The sequence below is a fragment of the Bubalus bubalis genome, chromosome 6 (assembly GCF_019923935.1).
Source record: "Bubalus bubalis isolate 160015118507 breed Murrah chromosome 6, NDDB_SH_1, whole genome shotgun sequence".
Lineage (NCBI taxonomy): Eukaryota > Metazoa > Chordata > Mammalia > Artiodactyla > Bovidae > Bubalus > Bubalus bubalis.
The window spans coordinates 12,516,948-12,539,540 of NC_059162.1; the positions used below are offsets into that span (position 1 = coordinate 12,516,948).

At 41.3% G+C, this 22,593-nt stretch overlaps 1 protein-coding gene across 3 annotated transcripts in view; it reads left to right on the plus strand.

Moving 5' to 3' along the window:
- The window catches only part of CD5L (CD5 molecule like), a 45,044-nt gene extending 23,551 nt beyond the window's left edge, over positions 1-21,493 (plus strand). For 2 of the 3 annotated variants that reach the window (XM_044944172.1, XM_044944171.1), the window contains one exon: positions 20,495-21,493. In XM_044944172.1, the coding sequence (XP_044800107.1) occupies positions 20,495-20,514 (20 nt within the window). In that variant the 3' untranslated portion in view covers positions 20,515-21,493. Of the gene's footprint in view, positions 1-9,675; positions 10,000-14,299; positions 14,624-20,494 lie in introns of all 3 variants that reach the window. The other variant, XM_025287579.2, reaches the window with a different exon arrangement.
- The last annotated feature ends 1,100 nt before the right edge of the window (positions 21,494-22,593 follow it).

The following is a 22,593-nucleotide window of genomic DNA, read 5'->3' on the forward strand; positions in this document are numbered from 1 at the left end:
AAGGCAGATTTCCAAGCAAATACATAGTTTCATTAACATAGCTGAAGAGAACACTTCCATGAGTAAAACATACTGATGTGCTGAGCCATTATGTGTTCTGAGTCAGGCGAATCGACTTGAAGAAAGATAAATAAAGTAAATACATTAACATAGCTTAAGAAAAACATTTCCATAAGAAAAATGCATTGGTTAGCTCAGATTTGAGAAAAATTAAGTTTAGGTGGAACCAGGTGTTGTCATGGCAACACAGAATTTTAAAAGAACCCTCTTTTTAATTTTGTATCAGTTCAGTTCAGTCACTCAGTTGTGTCCGCCTCTTTGCGACCCCATGAATTGCAGCACGCCAGGACTCCCTGTCCATCACCAACTCCCAGAGTTCACTCAGACTCATGTCCATCGAGTCAGTGATGCCATCCAGCCATCTCATCCTCTGTCGTCCCCTTTTCCTCCTGACCCCAATTCTTCCCAGCATCAGAGGCTTTTCCAGTGAGTCAACTCTTCTCATGAAGTGGCCAAAGTACTGGAGTTTCAGCTTTAGCATCATTCCTTCCAAAGAAATCCCAGGGCTGATCTCCTTTAGCATGGACTGGTTGGATCTCCTTGCAGTCCAAAGGACTCTGAAGAGTCTTCTCCAACACCACAGTTCAAAAGCATCAATTCTTCGGCGCTCAGCCTTCTTCACAGTCCAACTCTCACATGCATACATGACCACAGGAAAAACCATAGCCTTGACTAGACGAATCTTTGTTGGCAAAGTAATGTCTCTGCTTTTGACTATGCTCTCTAGGTTGGTTATAACTTTCCTTCCAAGGAGTAAGTGTCTTAATTTCATGGCTGTAGTCACCATCTGCAATGATTTTGGAGCCCCCCCAAAATAAACTGTGATGCTGTTTCCACTGTTTCCCCATCTATTTCCCATGAAGTGATGGGACCAGATGCCATGATCTTAGTTCTGAATTTTGAGCTTTAAGCCAACTTTTTCACTCTCCTCTTTCACTTTCATCAAGAGGCTTTTTAGTTCCTCTTCACTTTCTGCCATAAGAGTGGTGTCATCTGTATTTCTGAGGTTATTGATATTTATCCCAGCAACCTTGATTCCAGCTTGGGCTTCTTCCAGCTCAGCATTTCTCATGATGTACTCTGCATAGAAGTTAAATAAGCAGGGTGACAATATACAGCCTTAATGTACTCTTTTTCCTATTTGGAGCCAGTCTGTTGTTCCATGTCCAGTTCTAACTGTTACTTCCTGACCTGCATATAGGTTTCTCAAGAGGCAGGTCAGGTGGTCTGGTATTCCCATCTCTTTCAGAATTTCCCAGTTTCTTGTGATCCACACAGTCAAAGGCTTTGGCATAGTTAATAAAGCAGAAATGGATGTTTTTCTGGAACTCTCTTGCTTTTTCGATATCCAGCAGATGTTGACAATTTGATCTCTGGTTCCTCTGCCTTTTCTAAAATCAGCTTCAACATCTGAAAGTTCATGGTTCACGTATTGCTGAAGGCTGACTTGGAGAATTTGAACATTACTTTACTAGCGTGTGAGATGAGTGCAATTGTGTGGTAGTTTGAGCATTCTTTGGCATTGCCTTTCTTTGGGATTGGAATGAACACTGACCTTTTCCAGTCCTGTGGCCACTGCTGAGTTTTCCAAATTTGCTGGCATATTGAGTGCAGCACTTTCACAGCATCATCTTTCAGGATTTGAAATAGCTCAACTGAAATTCCATCACCTCCACTAGCTTTGTTTGTAGTGAGGCTTTCTAAGGCTCACTTGACTTCACATTCCAGGATGTCTGGCTCTAGGTGAGTGATGATACCATTGTGATTATCTTGGTCATGAAGATCTTTTTTGTACAGTTCTTCTGTGTATTCTTGCCACCTCTTCTTAAAATCTTCTGCTTCTATTAGGTCCATACAATTTCTGTCCTTTATTGAGCCCATCTTTGCATGAAATGTTTCCTTGGTATCTCTGATTTTCTTGAAGAGATCTCTAGTCTTTCCCATTCTGTTGTTTTCCTCTATTTCCTTGCATTGATCGCTGAGGAAGGCTTTCTTATCTCTTCTTGCTATTCTTTAGATTCAGATGCTTATATCTTTCCTTTTTTCCTTTGCTTTTCACTTCTCTTCTTTTCACAGCTATTTTTAAGGGCTCCTCAGACAGCCATTTGCTTTTTTGAATTTCTTTTCCATGGGGATGGTCTCAATCCCTGTGTCCTGTACAATGTCACGAACCTCCTTCCATAGTTCATCAGGCACTCTGTCTATCAGATCTAGTCCCTTAAATCTATTTCTCACTTCCACTGTATAATCATAAGGGATTTGATTTAGGTCATACCTGAATGGTCTAGTGCTTTTCCCTACTTTCTTCAATTTAAGTCTGAATTTGGCAATAAGGAGCTCATGATCTGAGCCACAGTCAGCTTCAGGTCTTGTTTTTGCTGACTATATACAGCTTCTCCATCTTTGGCTGCAAAGAATATAATCAACCTGATTTCGGTGTTGACCATCTGGTGATGTCCATGTGTAGAGTCTTCTCTTGTGTTGTTGGAAGAGTGTGTTTGCTATGACCAGTGTGTTCTCTTGGAAAAACTCTATTAGCTTTTGCCCTGTTTCATTCCGTATTCCAAGGCCAAATTTACCTGTTACCCCAGGTGTTTCTTGACTTCCTACTTTTGCATTCCAGTCCCCTATGATGAAAAGGACATTTTTTGGGGGGTGTTAGTTCTAAAAAGGTCTTGTAGGTCTTCATAGAACCATTCAATTTCAGCTTCTTCAGCATTACTGGTTGGGGCATAGACTTGGATTACTGTGATATTGAATGGTTTGCCTTGGAAACGAACAGAGATCATTCTGTCATTTTTGAGATTGCATACAAGTATTGCATTTTGGACTATTTTGTTGACCATGGTGGCTAGAAGATTTGTTCTAAGTTATTCCTGCCCACAGTAGTAGATATAATGGTCATCTGAGTTAAGTTCACCTATTCCAGTCCATTTTAGTTCGCTGATTCCTATAATGTTGACGTTCACTCTTGCCATCTCCCGTTTGACCACTTCCAATTTGCCTTGATTCATGGACCTGACATTCCAGGTTTCTATGCAATATTGCTCTTTACAGAACTGGACCTTGCTTCTATCACTAGTCACATCCACAACTGGGTATTGTTTTTGCTTTGGCTCCATCCCTTCATTCTTTCTGGAGTGATTTCCCCACTGATCTCTTGTAGCATATTGGGCACCTACTGATCTGGGGAGTTCCTCTTTCAGTATCCTATCATTTTGCCTTTCATACTGTTCATGGGGTTCTCAAGGCAAGAATACTGAAGTGGTTTGCCATTCCCTTCTCCAGTGGACCACATTCTGTCAGACCTCTCCACCATGACCTACCTGTCTTGGGTGGCCTCACTGGGCATGGCTTAGTTTCATTGAGTTAGAAAAGGTTGTGGTCCTAGTGTGATTAGATTGACTAGTTTTCTGTGATTATGGTTTCAGTGTGTCTGCCCTCTGATGCCCTCTTGCAACACCTACCATCTTACTTGGGTTTCTCTTACCTTGGATGTGGGGTATCTCTTCATGGTTGCTCCAGCAAAGTGCAGCCTCTGCTCCTTACCTTGGATGAAGGGTATCTCCTCACTGCCACCCTTCCTGACCTTGAACGTGGAGTAGCTCCTCTAGGCCCTCCTGCGTCTGTGCAGCCACTGGTCCTTGGAAGCGGGGTTGCTCCTTTCGGCGGCCGCCCCTGACCTTGGGCGTGGAGAAGGGAAAAAAAAAAAAAATTGACACCTGTAGTTTGTTTCTTCCACTTGGAGACCCCTAGCCTTCCTGTCTGTTACCCTCTCATATGCTTTTCAAGACATCTTTATCCCCCTCAACCATGCATCTCTTGTGGAATCCGGAGTCGCAAAACATACCTCGGAGGAAACTCAAGACAGTGGAGTACAGTTTATTACGCCAGCGGGTCCAAGGGGAATAGTTCCCAACAAGGACCCTGATGTTTCTGAGAGGCCCAGTTTTATACCCCCGCCCCCACCCTGCTATGTGACTGGTTACATGTTAGCAACCTCTTTGTTGTATATGACTGAGTTTTACAACAAATAAGTCCTAGGAGAACAAACAATTAAGGTTAAGGGTGGGGGGGGGGCAATGATTATACATCAAGGAGGATATCTCCATGGTTAATCTAACCGGGGCAGCCTGACCTCAACTACAATCTCCGTTTGTCATCTGTAGGGAGGGAAGTCTCCAGCAGACCTGGTTTGCACTAGCAACGGTTTTCTCACTCTTGGGCAGGGTTCAGTCCCAGTTCACATCCAGTCTTTAAGATGGATGACAGGCTTCCAGATGGAGTCTCTCTTGCTTCTCTCACACTGGCCCCAACACATCTTCCCAGAAACCTCCAACATGTTTTCCTATTGGACTCAGATACTACATCACCACACTTCTAGTTTAGGTGGTCATCACCGGTCAATCTAATAGATTAAAATCGAAAATCAAATCTATCCATGCCTGGGGTAGAGCCAACATCAGATGGAAATGGAACATGATAGGTCTAGTTAGCCATGCAGAGTGGGTCTTTTTGGCTCTTAGTCAGCATCCTTGTGCTTTTCTAGGCTGGTCATTCTAGGAGGAGAAGGAGGAGGTCTCAACAAGGTCTAACCTTGGAGGCTGTGTAATTACCTTTCTGTTTCACAAAGTTTAACAAAAGTTTACAGAGAGTTGTGTTTTTGAGCAAAGCTTTGGCAATTGACTACTTGATCTCATTCACTTCTCTCTCTCTTTCTCTATTTTTTATTTGCTCAGGCTTTTGCACTGGACCTGGACTTCTAGGTAAGATTTTTTGGGGTCCTAAGAGGGTGGACTTTCAGCTCTGGAGAGTGGAAATTTTGATTTCCTGGGGCCAGGGAGAGAGGCTATGGTTCAAAAGAGCACTAGTAGATTTTCTTTCTGGTTTCCCAACCCACCTACTCAGTCTTGTATGGGTAGTTTTGCACTTCCAAAACTTAGAGAAAATTTGAGTCGTTTAAACTGCAAAGGGATTCCTCTCCATTTGGCCTGTGTGACCCAAGACGCTAGCCCAGCTGTAGCTCCATCATCTAACAAAACAGATGGCTTTCTTTCAGGCTCAGAAGACACCTCACCTCCTGGGAAATAAACTTTCTTCTGCCCTTCTATATTCTACTACTTCCTGGTCCCTCTGCCAACTTTAATGTTATCATTGAAGTAGAAATGCACCAGCCTCTGTGCACCTCATGGTTTCATCAGCAGAGTGCAGGCTGGATTTCAGTGGCCACTGGCCACCTCTTCAAGGGGTCTTTCAGCAGAGCACAAATGGTTCCACTGAGGAGAGAATGGGGAGGTACAAAGAGAATTAGTCTGTGGAAGAGGAAGCCTCTGATGGTCCAAAAATCAAGGGAACTGGTTGAGGATTATGAGTTCCTTTGACATTATCTCTTCAGCCTATTCTTTCTCTTGATAGTAGAGGCTTTATGAGAGAGGGGCAGCTGTAAACTCTGCTATGAAGGTGGAGGATCTTACACCCTGCTGGATCAATTTGCTTCCTTAAAGATATGCTGCTTCTGGGCCCCAGTCCAATACACGGATGACCTGGTTTTTCTTCTCTGGCCTCCAGAGTTATGCCTTGCTGCAAGTGCCAGGAGACAGCTGCTCTCTTTATACCCAGAGAGGGAGGACCCACCCTGGGTCCTTGTCTCTCAAGCCCTCAGCTAATAAAGTAGGCTAAAACACTGTCTAGGACACAACTTCCCTGATGAGCTCCTTTGTTCTTCTCTCTAGCTTTTAAATCTTCTCAGCCCTTCTTTTCCCTTTAGCTGCACTGCTTTGATACACAATCTCTTTCTCTCTCTTAAACACATTTCTTCTCTCCTACAATGTGATCTAGTCCTCTACTCCGTGGAAAGGAAAACTTATTTAAAACCAGAATTTGAGGGTTTCCCTGGTGGTCCAGCAGTTAAGATGCCATGCTTCCAATGCAGGGTGGTGGATTTGATCCCTGGTTGGGGAAGTAAGATCCCACATGCCATGTGGCATGGCCAAATAAAAAGTAACCCCCAAATTTTATAACTCAAAGTAAAATAAAATAGCCTGTGTATGATCCTGATATCTAATATTTGCTAGAGCATACAATAATGCCTATCCAAACTCTAATCTTAGTTACAATGATCCAGAAGTTATTCCAGATGGCTTTTCTTGAATTATATATATATGCCTTAAACTTCAGAGTGCAACAATGGGGACTTTTCTTAGTTTTTATAGTTCAATTTTAATTTTTGTCTCTCACTTCCAGTCCTCATGTCATTTCCCTCAAGAAAGTATAGATGAAGAGGAGAGAAACAAGAACAAATGAATAAACCAAATATAAACTTCTCAATGCAGTTTAAAATCAACCAGGTCAGACATCTTTCACCCAACTACTTCTGGGGTTGATGCCAAGTTCTAGGGAGTTTGTGCAGAGTTGAGACAAAGTAGGCAGTAGAAATTTGGGCCCTGAGAAATTGTATTTCATTTATACAGGTGTCTGAGTCATTCCATGTAGCCCATGTTGTCATATACTGTTCATTGTCTGATAGACCACTGGCAACAAATATAGATGTTGTCCCTCCAGGTACAAAAGAGCTCTCCCTGGAGGCTTGGCAAACTTATATCTTCTTTATCACTATATCTCTCTGGAGCTGAGAGGACTTGATGGGATTGCTTCAAGCCTATTATATAGAATCTTCTCGAGGATAGCAGTGCTAGCTATCTTAATCATCATTGTTCTTTGTGTTCATAAAAAAGTACTTGGAATGTAGTATCCAGAAATTTCTTTCCTGATAAGCTCTTCCCTTGTCTCCCTACACAGTCCTCTATATTCCATGTCTAAGTCTTGGTTTCCTCAGAACTTATCTGGAGACTCTGTGAAGCCCATCTCCCAGTCCCAACACATAGAATCTTCTAGACCCAGTTTTAGGGCTCTGAGACTTCAAGGCTCTGACTCTTCCCTTACTCAGCACTCTCTGTATTTCTTCTGAGCTAGGTTCTTGGACATGGGAAAATGTCATGAGAAGGAGCAAGGATGGTTGGGAGTGGATCATGGAAACTGAGAGAGAGAGTCCAGTTGTTTAGCCCAAATTATATCTAGACATCTCCATGCTTTCAGTGCGGGGGGAATAGGTCCAATCTCTGGTCAAAGAGCCACAATCCCACAGTGGCTAGAATGAAAACCACATTACAGAAAGTTAATCAGGATGAAAAATCACAGGGTTATGTTATGTCCCAGATTAAGGGACAAGATAAAGCCCCAGAAAAACAACTAAATGAAGCAGAGATAGGCAACCTTCCAGTAAAAGAATTCAGAATAATGTTAGTGAAGATAATGATAGTAAAGATCATAGGATCTCAGAAATAGAATGGAGAAGATGGAAGAGATGTTTACCAAAGACCTGTAAGAACTAAAAAACCAACAGAGATGAACCATACACTAGAAGGAATCAGGAGCAGAATAACTGAGGCAGAAGAACAGATAAGTGACCTGGAGGACTGCATGGTGAAAATCGCTGCCACAGGACAGAATATAGAAAGAAGAATGGAAACAATGAAGACCAGACTGAGAGGCCTCTGGGACAACAGTAAACACACCAGCATTTGCATTATAGGGGTCCCAGAAGGAGAAGAGAGAGAGAAAGGACCCAAGAAAATATTCGAATAATAGATGAAAATTTCCCCAACATGGAAAAGAAATAGTTAAACAAGTCCAGGAAGTGCAGAGTCCCAGGCAGGATAAATTCAAGGAGGAACACACTGAGACACACACACAGTAATCAAACTGACAAACGTTAAAGACAAAGATAAAATATTAAAAGCAACAAGGGAAAAATGACAAATAACATATAAGGGAACTCCCATGAGGTTGTAAGCTGATTTCTCAACAGAAACTCTACAAGCCAGAAGAGAATGGTATGATATATTTAAAGTGAAGAAAGAAAAACCTGCAACCAAGAACGCATTACCCGGCAAGACTCTCATTCAGATTTGATGGAGAAATCAAAAGCTTTCCAAACAAGCAAAAGTTAAGAGAGCTCAGCACCACCAAACCAGCTTTACACAAATGCTAAAGAAACTTCTCTAGGCAGGAAACACAAGAGAAGGAAAAGACATACACAAAATAAACCTAAAACAATTAAGAGAATGGTAACAGGATCATACATATGGAAAATTAACTTAAATGTAAATGAATTAAATACACCAACCGCAAGACTTAGACTGACTGGGTGGATGAGTACATGTGCATGTATGCACTTACACTTATCACAGCACTTTACGTAACTCCCCAAATTGTATGTAATTATTTTATATTGCTAGATTAATCATGTTTCCATAATGCCTTGCAATTGTAGTTATCTTTTATTTTTTGTCTGGCTATTGATTGTGAAGCTAATAAACATCTTTTACTATTGTGATCCTGTAACTGGTAGCCGCTTAATATCATTGGCCATTTTTCTGGTCAACAGAGAAATGAAAGAATTCCGTATCACTAAATCTACCATTGAATAGAAAAACCTGTAGTCACTTTTCAAAATCCAGATGCTTATTAGAATTATCCTGGAAGTTTTTGAAAAATGCAAATGCTGAGGGACTGCTTTTTATCTCCAAAGATCCGGATGTATTTCTAATGAGCCACCATGTTTAAAAACAACTGGATATATGATGACCTTTTACTTTTATCTGGTCTGATTCAATTTTTCTATTTCATGTTCAGTGTTTCATTTAGTTTATGTTTTCCAGTTTCTCAGTCTTTTTTTCTTTTTTGATGTTCTCTCTCAAGCCTTCAACAAGCATAGTAGAAAACCTTTTGTATACATATATATATATATAGATTGTATAATATATATATTTTAGAAAATATATGATTATTTTGCCTAGATAAAACACTTATGACATTTTGCCTTCACTTGTTTGACCTAGTATGAATAGAATGCTAGATTTCTAATTTATATTCACTCAAAACCTTGACTTAGTTCCACATATTTTGGCATCTAGGATTACTGCTGGTAATCTAAAAAGTTTATTATCTTAGATTAAAAAACAACTGAATCAGGCTTGAAAGTTCTAATCCAATTCTGAGAATTAAAGGAATACTATGATGTTAAGAAAACCCAAACAAAGAGGGAGCTAACTTGTGATACAGTATTATTAACTGAAATGCAGATTTTGTTCAAATTTCAGACAAAAATGCATGTATATATGCTATACTTTGTATGGCTGGAAGGGAATTACAAGAGAAACTAAAATTTTATGAAACGTATTTATTGACATGATCATTAGAGCATGGTGCATCTTAATTCCTGTTAGAAAACATACTTTTGAAATAATCATATGAAGCACTTGTTTGTACCAAATCCAAAGGTAGGGATATTAAGCCTGTTTTTCCAAGTTTGACCAAGGCCCAAGTAAAAGTACAGTTTAAATTATAATAATAATAAAAGAGTGTAGCAGAACCAGAACTCAGAGATGGAGTCCTGGAGCTCCTCTTCCTTGTCTTCCCTTTTGGCCCTTACTTTCTCACCCTTGAGTTCTCCACATCCTGACAGTGGTAGAAGAATTCCAAGAAGACTGCATACATGCCTGAGTACTCTCTGGGCCACTCCTAATCTCCAGCCAATATCTCATTTCTTTGCAGAGTCTTCTCCCAAAGTGCGACTGGTGAGAGGTCCCCATCGCTGTGAAGGGCGGGTGGAAGTGGAACGGAATGGAGAGTGGGGCACTGTGTGTGATGACGGCTGGAACATGAAAGATGTGGAAGTGGTGTGCCGGGAGCTGGGCTGTGGAGCAGCCAAGGGGATACCCAGTGGTAATTTGTATAAGCCACTGGCAGATGAAAAACAAAAAATCTTCATCCAAGACGTCAACTGCAATGGGACGGAAGATAAATTGATTGAATGTGACCAGCTGGAAGACGTTTTTGATTGCTCCCACAGCGAGGATGCAGGGGCAATATGTGAGAGTGAGTATGGCAGAACTCAAAGACTATATGCCAACTGCCCATACCCCGCATGACCACTCTTTGTCCTCTTTATCTTTATTCTCCACCATGAACTAATGGTTAACTGATTCCTTGTCCTTCACTTCTCACCCTTTCTCAACTGTGGACCCTGGAGACAAACATATCCTCATCTAGAACTGTTAGTCCTCCTTGGTTGAGCAGTGGCACTAGTGATAAAGAACCCACCTGCCAATGCAGAGACTTAAAGAGACGTGGGTTCAATCCCTGGGTGGGGAAGATCCCCTGGAGTAGGGCACAGCAACCCACTCCAGTATTCTTGCCTGGAGAATCCAATGGACAGAGGAGTCTGACGGGCTAGAGTGCATAGGGTCACACAGATCGGACATGACTGAAGCGACATAGCACGCACAATTGGTTGACCTAATGATTTTCTCTTAGTTTCAATCTACCCAAAAATCTGATTCTCTTCTTCACACACACAAACATGCACAGATCTAATAACCACTAAACATTTATATCTAAAGCTCAGATGCAGTTATGGGGAAGAACTGAGCTCCCAAAGTATAATATAATTTTATCAGTTCTCAAGGAGTCTCTTATCTAGTTAGGTAGACAGGAGATGCTCATAGGAAACCAACACACAACAACTGTGTATATATATGTATGCATGAGTGCACATCAGTCGCTTCAGTTGTGTCTGACTCTGTGTGACCCTATGGGCTGTAGTCTGCCAATCTCCTCTGTCCATGGGATGTTCCATTCAAGAATAGTGGAGTAGGTTGCTGTGCCGTCCTCCAGGGGATCTTTTCCACACAGGGATTGAACCCAGGTGGATTCTGTACCCACTGAGCCACCTGGAAAGCCTAACTATACACATATAGATATGCAATATTATATAAGATTATATTAAAAATATATATATATATATATACACACACTAGTCCCTTAGCCAAATCACAGTCTAATGGAAAAGGAGATAAACATACAGGAAATTAATAATGCATAGAAAGCAAATATATGACAGGAATAAAGGAATACAACAACAACAGTTATATATATATATATATATATATATATGTATGTATATATATATATATATATATATAGGCAGTAGAAATTTGGGTCCTGAGAAATTGTATTTCATTCGTATAGGTATCTGAGTCGTCCCATGTAGCATATGTTGTCATATACTGTTCATAGTCTGATAGACCACAAGCCAAGTGTCCACATATTGTCCCTCCAGGTACAACAGAGCTCTCCCTGGGGGCTTGGCAAACTTAGATCTTCTTTATCACTGTATCTCTCTTGGGCTGAGGGGACTTGGTAGGATTGCTTCCAGCCTATTAAATAGAATCTTCTTGAGGATGGCAATGCCAGCTATCTTGATCATCACTGTTCTCTGTGTTCATAAAACAGTACTTGGAATGTAGTATCCAGAAGTTTCCTGATAGGCTTGTCCCTTGTTTCCCTATGCAATCCTTTATACTCCATGAATAAGTCTTGGTATCCTCAGAACTTATCTGGAGACTCTGTAAAGCCCATCTCCCACTCCCAACACATAGAATCTTCTAGACCCAGTTTTAGGGCTCTGAGACTTCAAGGCTCTGACTCTTCCCTTACTCAGCACTCTATGTATTTCTTCTGAGCTAGGTTCTTGGACATGGAAAAATGTCATGAGAAGGAGCAAGGATGGTTGGGAGTGGATCATGGATACTGAGAGAGAGAGTCCAGTTGTTTAGCCCAAATTATATCTAGACATCTCCATGCTTTCAGTGCGGGGGGAATAGGTCCATTCTCTGGGCCAAGAGCCACAATCCCACAGTGGCTAGAATGAAAACCACATTACAGAAAGTTAATCAGGATGAAAAATCACAGGGTTATGTTATGTCCCAGATTAAGGGACAAGATAAAGCCCCAGAAAAACAACTAAATGAAGCAGAGATAGGCAACCTTCCAGTAAAAGAATTCAGAATAATGTTAGTGAAGATAATGATAGTAAAGATCATAGGATCTCAGAAATAGAATGGAGAAGATGGAAGAGATGTTTACCAAAGACCTGTAAGAACTAAAAAACCAACAGAGATGAACCATACACTAGAAGGAATCAGGAGCAGAATAACTGAGGCAGAAGAACAGATAAGTGACCTGGAGGACTGCATGGTGAAAATCGCTGCCACAGGACAGAATATAGAAAGAAGAATGGAAACAATGAAGACCAGACTGAGAGGCCTCTGGGACAACAGTAAACACACCAGCATTTGCATTATAGGGGTCCCAGAAGGAGAAGAGAGAGAGAAAGGACCCAAGAAAATATTCGAATAATAGATGAAAATTTCCCCAACATGGAAAAGAAATAGTTAAACAAGTCCAGGAAGTGCAGAGTCCCAGGCAGGATAAATTCAAGGAGGAACACACTGAGACACACACACAGTAATCAAACTGACAAACGTTAAAGACAAAGATAAAATATTAAAAGCAACAAGGGAAAAATGACAAATAACATATAAGGGAACTCCCATGAGGTTGTAAGCTGATTTCTCAACAGAAACTCTACAAGCCAGAAGAGAATGGTATGATATATTTAAAGTGAAGAAAGAAAAACCTGCAACCAAGAACACATTACCCGGCAAGACTCTCATTCAGATTTGATGGAGAAATCAAAAGCTTTCCAAACAAGCAAAAGTTAAGAGAGCTCAGCACCAACAAACCAGCTTTACACAAATGCTAAAGAAACTTTTCTAGGCAGGAAACACAAGAGAAGGAAAAGACATACACAAAATAAACCTAAAACAATTAAGAGAATGGTAACAGGATCATACATATGGAAAATTAACTTAAATGTAAATGAATTAAATACACCAACCGCAAGACTTAGACTGACTGGGTGGATGAGAACATGTGCATGTATGCACTTACACTTATCACAGCACTTTACGTAACTCCCCAAATTGTATGTAATTATTTTATATTGCTAGATTAATCATGTTTCCATAATGCCTTGCAATTGTAGTTATCTTTTATTTTTTGTCTGGCTATTGATTGTGAAGCTAATAAACATCTTTTACTATTGTGATCCTGTAACTGGTAGCCGCTTAATATCATTGGCCATTTTTCTGGTCAACAGAGAAATGAAAGAATTCCGTATCACTAAATCTACCATTGAATAGAAAAACCTGCAGTCACTTTTTAAAATCCAGATGCTTATTAGAATTTTCTTTGAAATTTTTGAAAAGTGCAGATGCTGAGGGACTGCTTTTTATCTCCAAAGATCCGGATGTATTTCTAATGAGCCATCATGTTTAAAAACATTGGATATATGATGCCTTTTTACTTTTATCTGGTCTGTTTCAATTTTTCTATTTCATGTTCAGTGCTTCATGTTTTAGTTTTCATTTAGTTTATGTTTTCCAGTTTCTCGGTCTTTTTTTTTTGATATTCTCCCTCAAGCCTTCATCAAGCATAGTAGAAAAGTTTTGTGTACATATATATATATATTTTAGAAAACATATGATTTTTTTGCTTAGCTAAAACACTTATGACATTTTGACTTTACTTGTTTGACCTAGTATGAACAGAGCGCTAGATTTCTAATTTATATTCACTCAAAACCTTGACTCAGTTCCACATATTTTGGCATCTAGGATTACTGTTGGTATTCTAGAAAGTTTCTTATCTTAGATTTTTAAAAAACTGAATAAGGCTTGAAATTTCTAATTCAATTCTGAGAATATAAAGGAATACTATGTTGTTAAGAAAAACCAAACAAACAGGGAGCTAACTTGTGATACAGTATTATTAACTGAAATATAGATTTTGTTCAAATTTTAGACAATAATGCATGTATGTATGCTATACTTTGTTTGGCTGGAAGGGAATTACAAGACAAACTAAAATTTTATGCAACGTATTTATTGATATGATCATTATAGCATGGTGCATCTTAATTCCTGTTAGAAAGTATACTTTTGAAATAGTCATATGAAGCACTTGTTTGTACCAAATCCAAAGGTAGGGATATTAAGCCTGTTTTTCGAAGTTTCTCCAAAGGCCAAGTAAAATTACAGATTAAATTGTAATAATAATAATAATAATAATAATAATACAAGAGTGTAGCAGAACCAGAACTCAGAGATGGAGTCCTGGAGCTCCTCTTCCTTGTCTTCCCTTTTGGCCCTTACTTTCTCACCCTTGAGTTCTCCACATCCTGACAGTGGTAGAAGAATTCCAAGAAGACTGCATACATGCCTGAGTACTCTCTGGGCCACTCCTAATCTCCAGCCAATATCTCATTTCTTTGCAGAGTCTTCTCCCAAAGTGCGACTGGTGAGAGGTCCCCATCGCTGTGAAGGGCGGGTGGAAGTGGAACGGAATGGAGAGTGGGGCACTGTGTGTGATGACGGCTGGAACATGAAAGATGTGGAAGTGGTGTGCCGGGAGCTGGGCTGTGGAGCAGCCAAGGGGATACCCAGTGGTAATTTGTATAAGCCACTGGCAGATGAAAAACAAAAAATCTTCATCCAAGACGTCAACTGCAATGGGACGGAAGATAAATTGATTGAATGTGACCAGCTGGAAGACGTTTTTGATTGCTCCCACAGCGAGGATGCAGGGGCAATATGTGAGAGTGAGTATGGCAGAACTCAAAGACTATATGCCAACTGCCTATACCCGCATGACCACTCTTTGTCCTCTTTATTTTTATTCTCCACCATGAACTAGTGGTTAGCTGATTCCTTGTTCTTCACTTCTCACCCTTTCTCAACTGTGGACCCTGGAGACAAATATATCCTCATCTAGAACTGTTAGTCCTCCTTGGTTGAGCAGTGGCACTAGTGATAAAGAACCCACCTGCCAATGCAGAGACTTAAAGAGACGTGGGTTCAATCCCTGGGTGGGGAAGATCCCCTGGAGTAGGGCACAGCAACCCACTCCAGTATTCTTGCCTGGAGAATCCTCATGGACAGAGGAGCAGAGTCAAACAGGACTTAGTGACTAAGCTCAGTGCTCATGGATCAAATAACCGTGGCAAAGCTATTCAATTGTGCTGCTCATCAATTCTTTTGTTTTTAAAATGCAGCTAATGATACTTGCCTTTGTATATGAACATGCTTTAAACAGTATTAAGTGCTAGATTATTATAAAGTATTATATTGAATTCTATATAATAGGGGTAGGACATACAGTTCCACATACTTGTTGAAGTCTTCAATTAAAAAAAACAGCTACTAGAAAGCCCTTCATAAGTATTAGACTTTTATAAACTAGATGGGAAAGTAAAAGGTCTTAGTTAAGGAAACAGACCTGGGACACATGGATTGGAAACTAGAACAAGAGCTATTATCACAGAAATGCAGGCAGGTAGAGAGCTTCACAAGTGTTGATGGGATTTGAAGGTTCAAAGTCAGGAGGGGCGACCTTGTCTAAGGTAAGGAGCAGTGGCTGTGCTTTGTTGAAGCAGCTGTGAAGAGATGCCCCACGTCCAAGATAAGAGAAACACAAGTAGACGGTAGGTGTTGTGAGAGGGCATCAGAGGGCAGACACACTGAAACCACAATCACAGAAAACTAGCCAATCTGATCACATGGACCACAGCCTTGTCTAACTCAATGAAACTAAGCCATGCCGTGTGGGGCCACCCAAGAGAGATGGGTCATGGTGGACAGGTCTGACAAAATGTGGCCCACTGGAGTAAGGAATGGCAAACCACTTCAGTATTCTTGCTTTGAGAACGCCATGAACAGTATGAAAAGGCAAAATGATAGGATACTGGAAGAGGGACTCCCCAGATCCCAATATGTTACAAGGGATCAGTGGGGAAATCACTTCAGAAAGAATGAAGGAATGGAGCCAAAGCAAAAATAATACCCAGTTGTGGATGTGACTGGTGATACAAGCAAGGTCTGATGCTGTAAAGAGCAATATTGCATAGGAACCTGGAATGTCAGGTCCATGAATCAAGGCAAATTGGAAGTGGTCAAACAGGAGATGGCAAGAGTGAACGTCAGCATTCTAGGAATCAGGGAACTGAAGTGGACTGGAATGGGTGAATTTAACTCAGATGACCATTATATCTACTACTGTGGGCAGGAATCCCTAAGAAGAAATGGTGTAGCCATCATGGTCAACAAAAGAGTCTGAAATGCAGTACTTGGATGCAATCTCAAAAACGACAGTATGATTGTTTCCAAGCCAAACCATTCAATATCATGGTGATCCAAGCCTATGCCCCAACCAGTAATGCTTAAGAAGCTGAAGTTGAACAGTTCTATGGAGACCTACAAGACCTTTTAGAACTAACACCCAAAAAAGATGTCCTTTTCATTACAGAGGACTGAAATGCAAAAGTAGGAAATCAAGAAACACCTGGAGTAACAGGCAAATTTGGCCTTGGAGTACAGAATGAAGCAGGGCAAAGGATAATAGAGTTTTGCCAAGAGAACTCACTGATGATAGCAAACACCCTCTTCCAACAACATAAGAGAAGACACCACAAATGGACATCATAGATGTTCAACACCGAAATCAGATTGATTATATTCTCTGCAGTCAAAGTTGGAGAAACTCTATACAGTCAGCAAAAACAAGACTGGGAGCTGACTGTGGCTCAGATCATGAACTCCTTATTGCCAAATTTAGATTTAAATTGAAGAAAGTAGGGAAAACCACTAGACCATTCAGGTATGACATAAATCAAATCCCTTATAATTATACAGTGGAAGTGAGAAATAGATTTAAGGGACTAGATCTGAAAGAGTGCCTGATGAACTATAGACAGAGGTTTGTGACATTGTACAGGAGACAGGGATCAAGACCATCCCCATGGAAAAGAAATGCAAAAAAGCAAAATGGCTGTCTGAGGGGGCCTTACAAATAGCTGTGAAAAGCAGAGAAGCAAAAAGCAAAGGAGAAAAGGAAAGATATTCTAATTTGAATGCAGAATTCCAAAGAATAGCAAGGAGAGATAAGAAAGCCTTCCTCACTGATCAATGCAAGGAAATAGAGGAAAACAACAGAATGGGAAAGACTAGAGATCTCTTCAAGAAAATTAGAGATACCAAGGAAACATTTCATGCAAAGATGGGCTCAATAAAGGACAGAAATGGTATGGACCTAACAGAAGCAGAAGTTATTAAGAAGAGGTGGCAAGAATACACAGAAGAACTATACAAAAAAGATCTTCATGACCCATAAAGTCACAATGGTGTGACCACTCACCTAGAGCCAGACATCCTGGAATGTGAAGTCAAGTGGGCCTGAGGAGGCAGCACTACAAACAAAGCTAGTGGAGGTGATGGAATTCCAGTTGAGCTATTTCAAATCCTGAAAGGTGATGCTGTGAAAGTACTGCACTCAATATGCCAGCAGATTTGGAAAACTCGGCAGTAGCCACAGGACTGGAAAAGGTCAGTTTTCATTCCAGTCCCAAAAAAAGACAATGCAAAAGAATGCTCAAACTGCCCCACAATTGCACTCATCTCACACGCTAGTAAAGTAATGCTCAAAATTCTCCAAACCAGGCTTCAGGAATACGTGAACCATGAACTTCCAGATGTTCAATCTGGTTTTAGAAAAGGCAGAGGAACCAGAGATCAAATTGCCAACATCCGCTGGATCATTGAAAAAGCGAGAGAGTTCCAGAAAAACATCTATTTCTGCTTTATTGGCTATGCCAAAGCATTAGACTGTGTAGATCACAAGAAACTGTGGAAAATTCTGAAAGAGATGGGAATACCAGACCACCTGACCTTCCTCTTGAGAAACCTATATGCAGGTCAGGAAGCAACAATTAGAACTGGACATGGAACAACAGACTGGCTCCCAATGGGAAAAGGAGTATGTCAAGGCTGTATGTTGTCACCCTGCTTATTTAACTTCTATGCAGAGTACATCATGAGAAATGCTGGGCTGGAAGAAGCATAAGCTGGAATCAAGATTTCCAGAAGAAATATCAATAACCTCAGACATGCAGATGACATGACCTTTATAACAGAAAGTGAAGAGGAACTAAAAAGCCTCTTGATGAAAGTGAAAGAGGAGAGTGAAAAAGTTGGCTCGAAGCTCAACATTCAGAAAACTAAGATCATGGCATCTGGTCCCATCAATTCATGGGAAATAGATGGGGGAACATTGGAAACAGTGTCAGACTTTACATTTTTGGCTTCAAAATCATTGCAGATGGTGACTGCAGCCATGAAATTAAAAGATGCTTACTCCTTGGAAGGAAAGCTATGACCAACCTAGATAGCATATTAAAAAGCAGAGACATTACTTTGCCAACAAAGGTCCATCTAGTCAAGGCTATGGTTTTTCCAGTGGTCATGTATGCATGTGAGAGTTGAACTGTGAAGAAGGCTGAGCACCAAAGAATTGATGCTTTTGAACTCTGGTTTTGGAGAAGACTCTTGATAGTCCCTTGGACTGCATGGAGATCCAACCACTCCATCCTGAAGGAGATCAGTCCTGGGTGTTCATTGGAAGGACTGATGCTGAGGCTGAACCTCCAATACTTTGGCCACCTCATGTGAAGAGTTGACTAATTGGAAAAGACCCTAATGCTGAGAGGGATTGGGGGCAGGAAGAGAAGGGGACGGCAGAGGATGAGATGGCTGGATGGCATCACCGACTCGATGGACATGAATTTTGGTGAATTCCGGGAGCTGGTGATGGACAGGGAGGCCTGGCGTGCTGCAATTCATGGGGTCGAAAAGAGTCGGACACGACTGAGCGACTGAATTGAACTGAACTGAACTGTAGACGATTTTTTTTCTTCTTTCCATGCCCCACTCCATGCCCTGACTCGGCAGAACCCTTAAATAGAGGCTGGTAAATGGAGACACCAGCTGCTCTGGGTGACTGGGGTGCTGCACAGGGGCATATGGGGCTCTGTGATGATGGCTGGGGGACAAAGGAGGAGCACGTGGTGTGCGGGCAACTGGGCTGTGAAAGCCAATCTTTGTTTCTGTCAAAGCACGGAGATAGTTTGTCCCTGGAGACGGGCATATCAGGCTAGATGATGTCCATTGCAAAAGGCAAGAGTAGTCCCTGGAGCAGTGTCAGCATAGGTTCTGGGGGGCATCATGACTGCAACCACAAGGAAGATGTGGTCGTATTCTGCTTGGGCAAGCCTTGTAGAATGGGCAGTCCCCATGGGGACTGGCATGGACAAAGGTGAAGAAGCTGGTGGTGGGGTGTGAACTCTGAGGGTAAGGTTATTCTACTGGTGCTGCACAGCTGCCCGTAATAGTCACCTACTTTATGTTACTTCAAGGAATTATTGAGAATCCTAGTCGTGGATAGAACGATAATAATAGTTTAAAATCCCATACAGTTATTGAGTGTGAGAACAAAAGAGGTTTTGAAAATTATTGAATTGACACCTTTTTTAAATCTGAAGAGAGTAAGAGTCAGAGAAAAGAAGCAACTTTCCAAAATCATAAAAATTGTTTTCAAATGATGGAGCAGAACTAAAATGATCAGTCTTGGCTCAGCTCAGGATTAGTTGACTTAGAGGACCCCAGGTCTCAAACTGTAAATTAATACTGTAGGAGATGGTCCCACCTCCGTCTACCTATTGTCACTACCCAGATTTTAAATTAATCTGTGGGAATGGGGCTAGGGGAGGGGGCTCTTTGTGAATATCCACGAAAGTGTCTTTTCAGAGAAGCCAGGATTCCAGCTGTAAATTGTAGACCTCACTCTATTGTTGGGCTTCCCTTGTGGCTCAGCTGGTAAAGAATCTGCCTGCAATGTGGGAGACCTGGGTTTCATCCCTGGGATGGGAAGATTCCCTGGAGAAGGGAAAGGCTACCCACTCCAGTATTCTGGCCTATGCAATTCTATGGACAGTATAGTCCATGGGGTCTCAAAGAGTTGGACACCACTGAGCGACTTTAACTTTCACTTCACAGCAGAGTAAAGGCAGAAAACTTGTCCCCATATGAGTCAGGAAATGCTAAGCCTAGCCCTTGGGTGGCTGACTCAAGAGAGTCACAACTCCGAAGCCCAGCTTTGTAATAGTGTGGGATGTGGCATGCAGGGCTGCCTGGTTACATACTCAGGGAATTGTGTAAGAGCTGAGAGATGATCAAAAATATGAAGAGCAGCTAGTGCCCAGAAAAGGAGGGCTTTAGTGATGGAAGACTAGTGTTTGAGTCTTGAGCCTGCCATTCTGAGGCTAGTTAATCTTAGCTAGTCAAAAGGAGATACTTGTTCCATTTCTCTCAAAGAGCTTTGTGACTGTGGAGGGTGAGAAGTGCTAATATAAGTGAATATGGTTTGTGACTCACATGGGAGCTGGTTGAATACATCTGGGGTACTGAACTAGATTCTGACGTGGTTCACATCAGTGTGAGATAGGTATGTGATTAGGATCTGGGAGGGTCTCCCTTTCCTATTCTGGGAACCAGTCTTTTTTCTTGACCTCTTTAAGCTTGAATGAAATAATCCCTTCTTGACATGTCCCCATCCTTACTGTACATTCTTCTTCTCTTTACAGAAGGGCAGCCTGACATTTGATGTTTGGCCTGACTCTGGCAGGGCCTGAGTGTCCTTTGCTTTCTCCTGGTCTCAAATGGCTTAGTGCAAGCCCTGGGCCTGCAGGCTCAGCTCTCACTCCCTCAGCCCCTCAGCAAGAATCTGAACACTCTGCTCTCAGAGCCAAGCACCCCCATCACCTCCTGGAGATATGAGTTGTTGAATTCTCTCTTGCCAAGGAAGATGACCTCCCAGTCACCTGCTCTTCACTGCTGACCCTCTGGCATTGATTCTGCCCCCTCCTTCCTCTTTTCAACCAGCCTGGGATCCCCAGGTCTGTTCCTTTGACCACTACAGGACATTTCTAAGACCAAACCTACATGTCTGTAAAGAACATGAAAGGAAGGAGACAACAAAAGGAACATTTGAAGGGGAATATGGGTAAATAATGAGATGAAACTTGAGGGAAAGCTCCTTGAATGCTTTTTCTCAAGCCTTCAACACTTTTTCTTAACCTTCAACAATTAACATCTCATTATTGTCCTGTTGTCTGATAAAAGCAGACACATTCTTTCAAGAGCAGAGCAGTATCCTGTAATCCTAGACCTTTTCATGACACTTGGAAAAGAAATATCACACCCTCTGAATGCCCATAATAAAATACCTTTGTTGACTATCCATATACAACTTGCCAACATGGTGTGCATTTAACAAGAAGAATCCCACAAATGTATTTTAATTTCCCCAGGAAAAATGTATGGACCTGAGACTAGAAGGGAAAGGAAGAGATGCAGAAAGAATTTGGGGGAATCCATCATTGTGCCTCATGCCAATCGGATGATATCATTTTGTCAACTCAGATTTTAGGGTCTGTAAGTCTGATGCAAGACAGAATGATACTAAGGAGAGAATCATGGCTTGGTTCTACAAACTGACAACTTCAGGCTCTGAGACTGAGTTGAGTACCTGTTATGTGTCTGCATTTATGCTTGCTAATAAAGTAGATGTTAAACAGTCTCAAGAGTTGCCTCTCTGTGTGGTATGCTCTTTCTACCCAAGGGGAAAGCAGGTGCGTCAGTTTTACAGGGGTGGCCTTTCAGGTAGGATTAGCTAGAAGAGAACCTGCTGGAAGGTGCAGTCATGTGTGTAATACAGCTCTCTCCTCTGGATGGAGAACTTTCTCCCTATTTCCTATCACGGGAAAAATAGAGAAACTTAGATTAACAAAAGAGAAGAAGATGACCTAATAGACACTTTGATATCGATCGTGTCTACTCAAAGAGATTTTGCCTCTGTTTGATCAGTTATCTCAGGTCTTCCTGATTTTCCTCACAGATTAGTATCATGTTCCCTAAACCATGTAATATCAATTGGGTTGGCCAAAAGTTCATTTGGGTTTTCCCATAACATCTTATGGACAAATCTGAATGAACTTTTTGACCAACCCAGCAGAATCTAGAGACCTGCTGAACTGCCTTGATTGAGTCATTGAAAAGCTCTTTTATCCTAAGTAGAGTAGAACAAGGTTGGAATTTCACAAAAGAAACTTTGATTTCCTTTTAATTTTACATTAAAATTTCTGTAGTAAAATTCTAGCCAGTAAGACACCTGAGAACCAATCAGATAAAAGCAACAGCTGTTGGAGGAGGCCAACTGATCCAAAAAAGCAAGAAGGCAAGACATGACAGAAGCCTAAAAGGTAGTCTTAGAGGTCTAATAAGAATGTGTCATTAAAGAGGAAATTGAGAAGCTGAAGGACAAGGTTGACAGTAGCCTGCTAGCACAGTCCAGGAGAAAAGTGTCTCCTGACCCGAGAATATGGCTGTTTATCTTGATTTCCAAAGTGGACATGTGTAAAATTAGTGTATCAGAGCCTGAAGAAATTAGCATAGTGACAATGACTGAGTGCTCACAAACAGTCATGTGTGTTTCTTCTTCCTGGACATGCCGCGAGTCTATCCCAGGTTTGTCTTACTAGAAGGTACCCCAGCCAGATTCCTGCCCCTGCCCTGGCAAGGCAGTGGAGTAAAGTGGAGCTCTGCATTCAATGAAAATGTTACCCCTTGAGTATTTTAGGAGTTGCCAGTTGGCATATGCATTATTCCCGAAGAACCTGTCCTG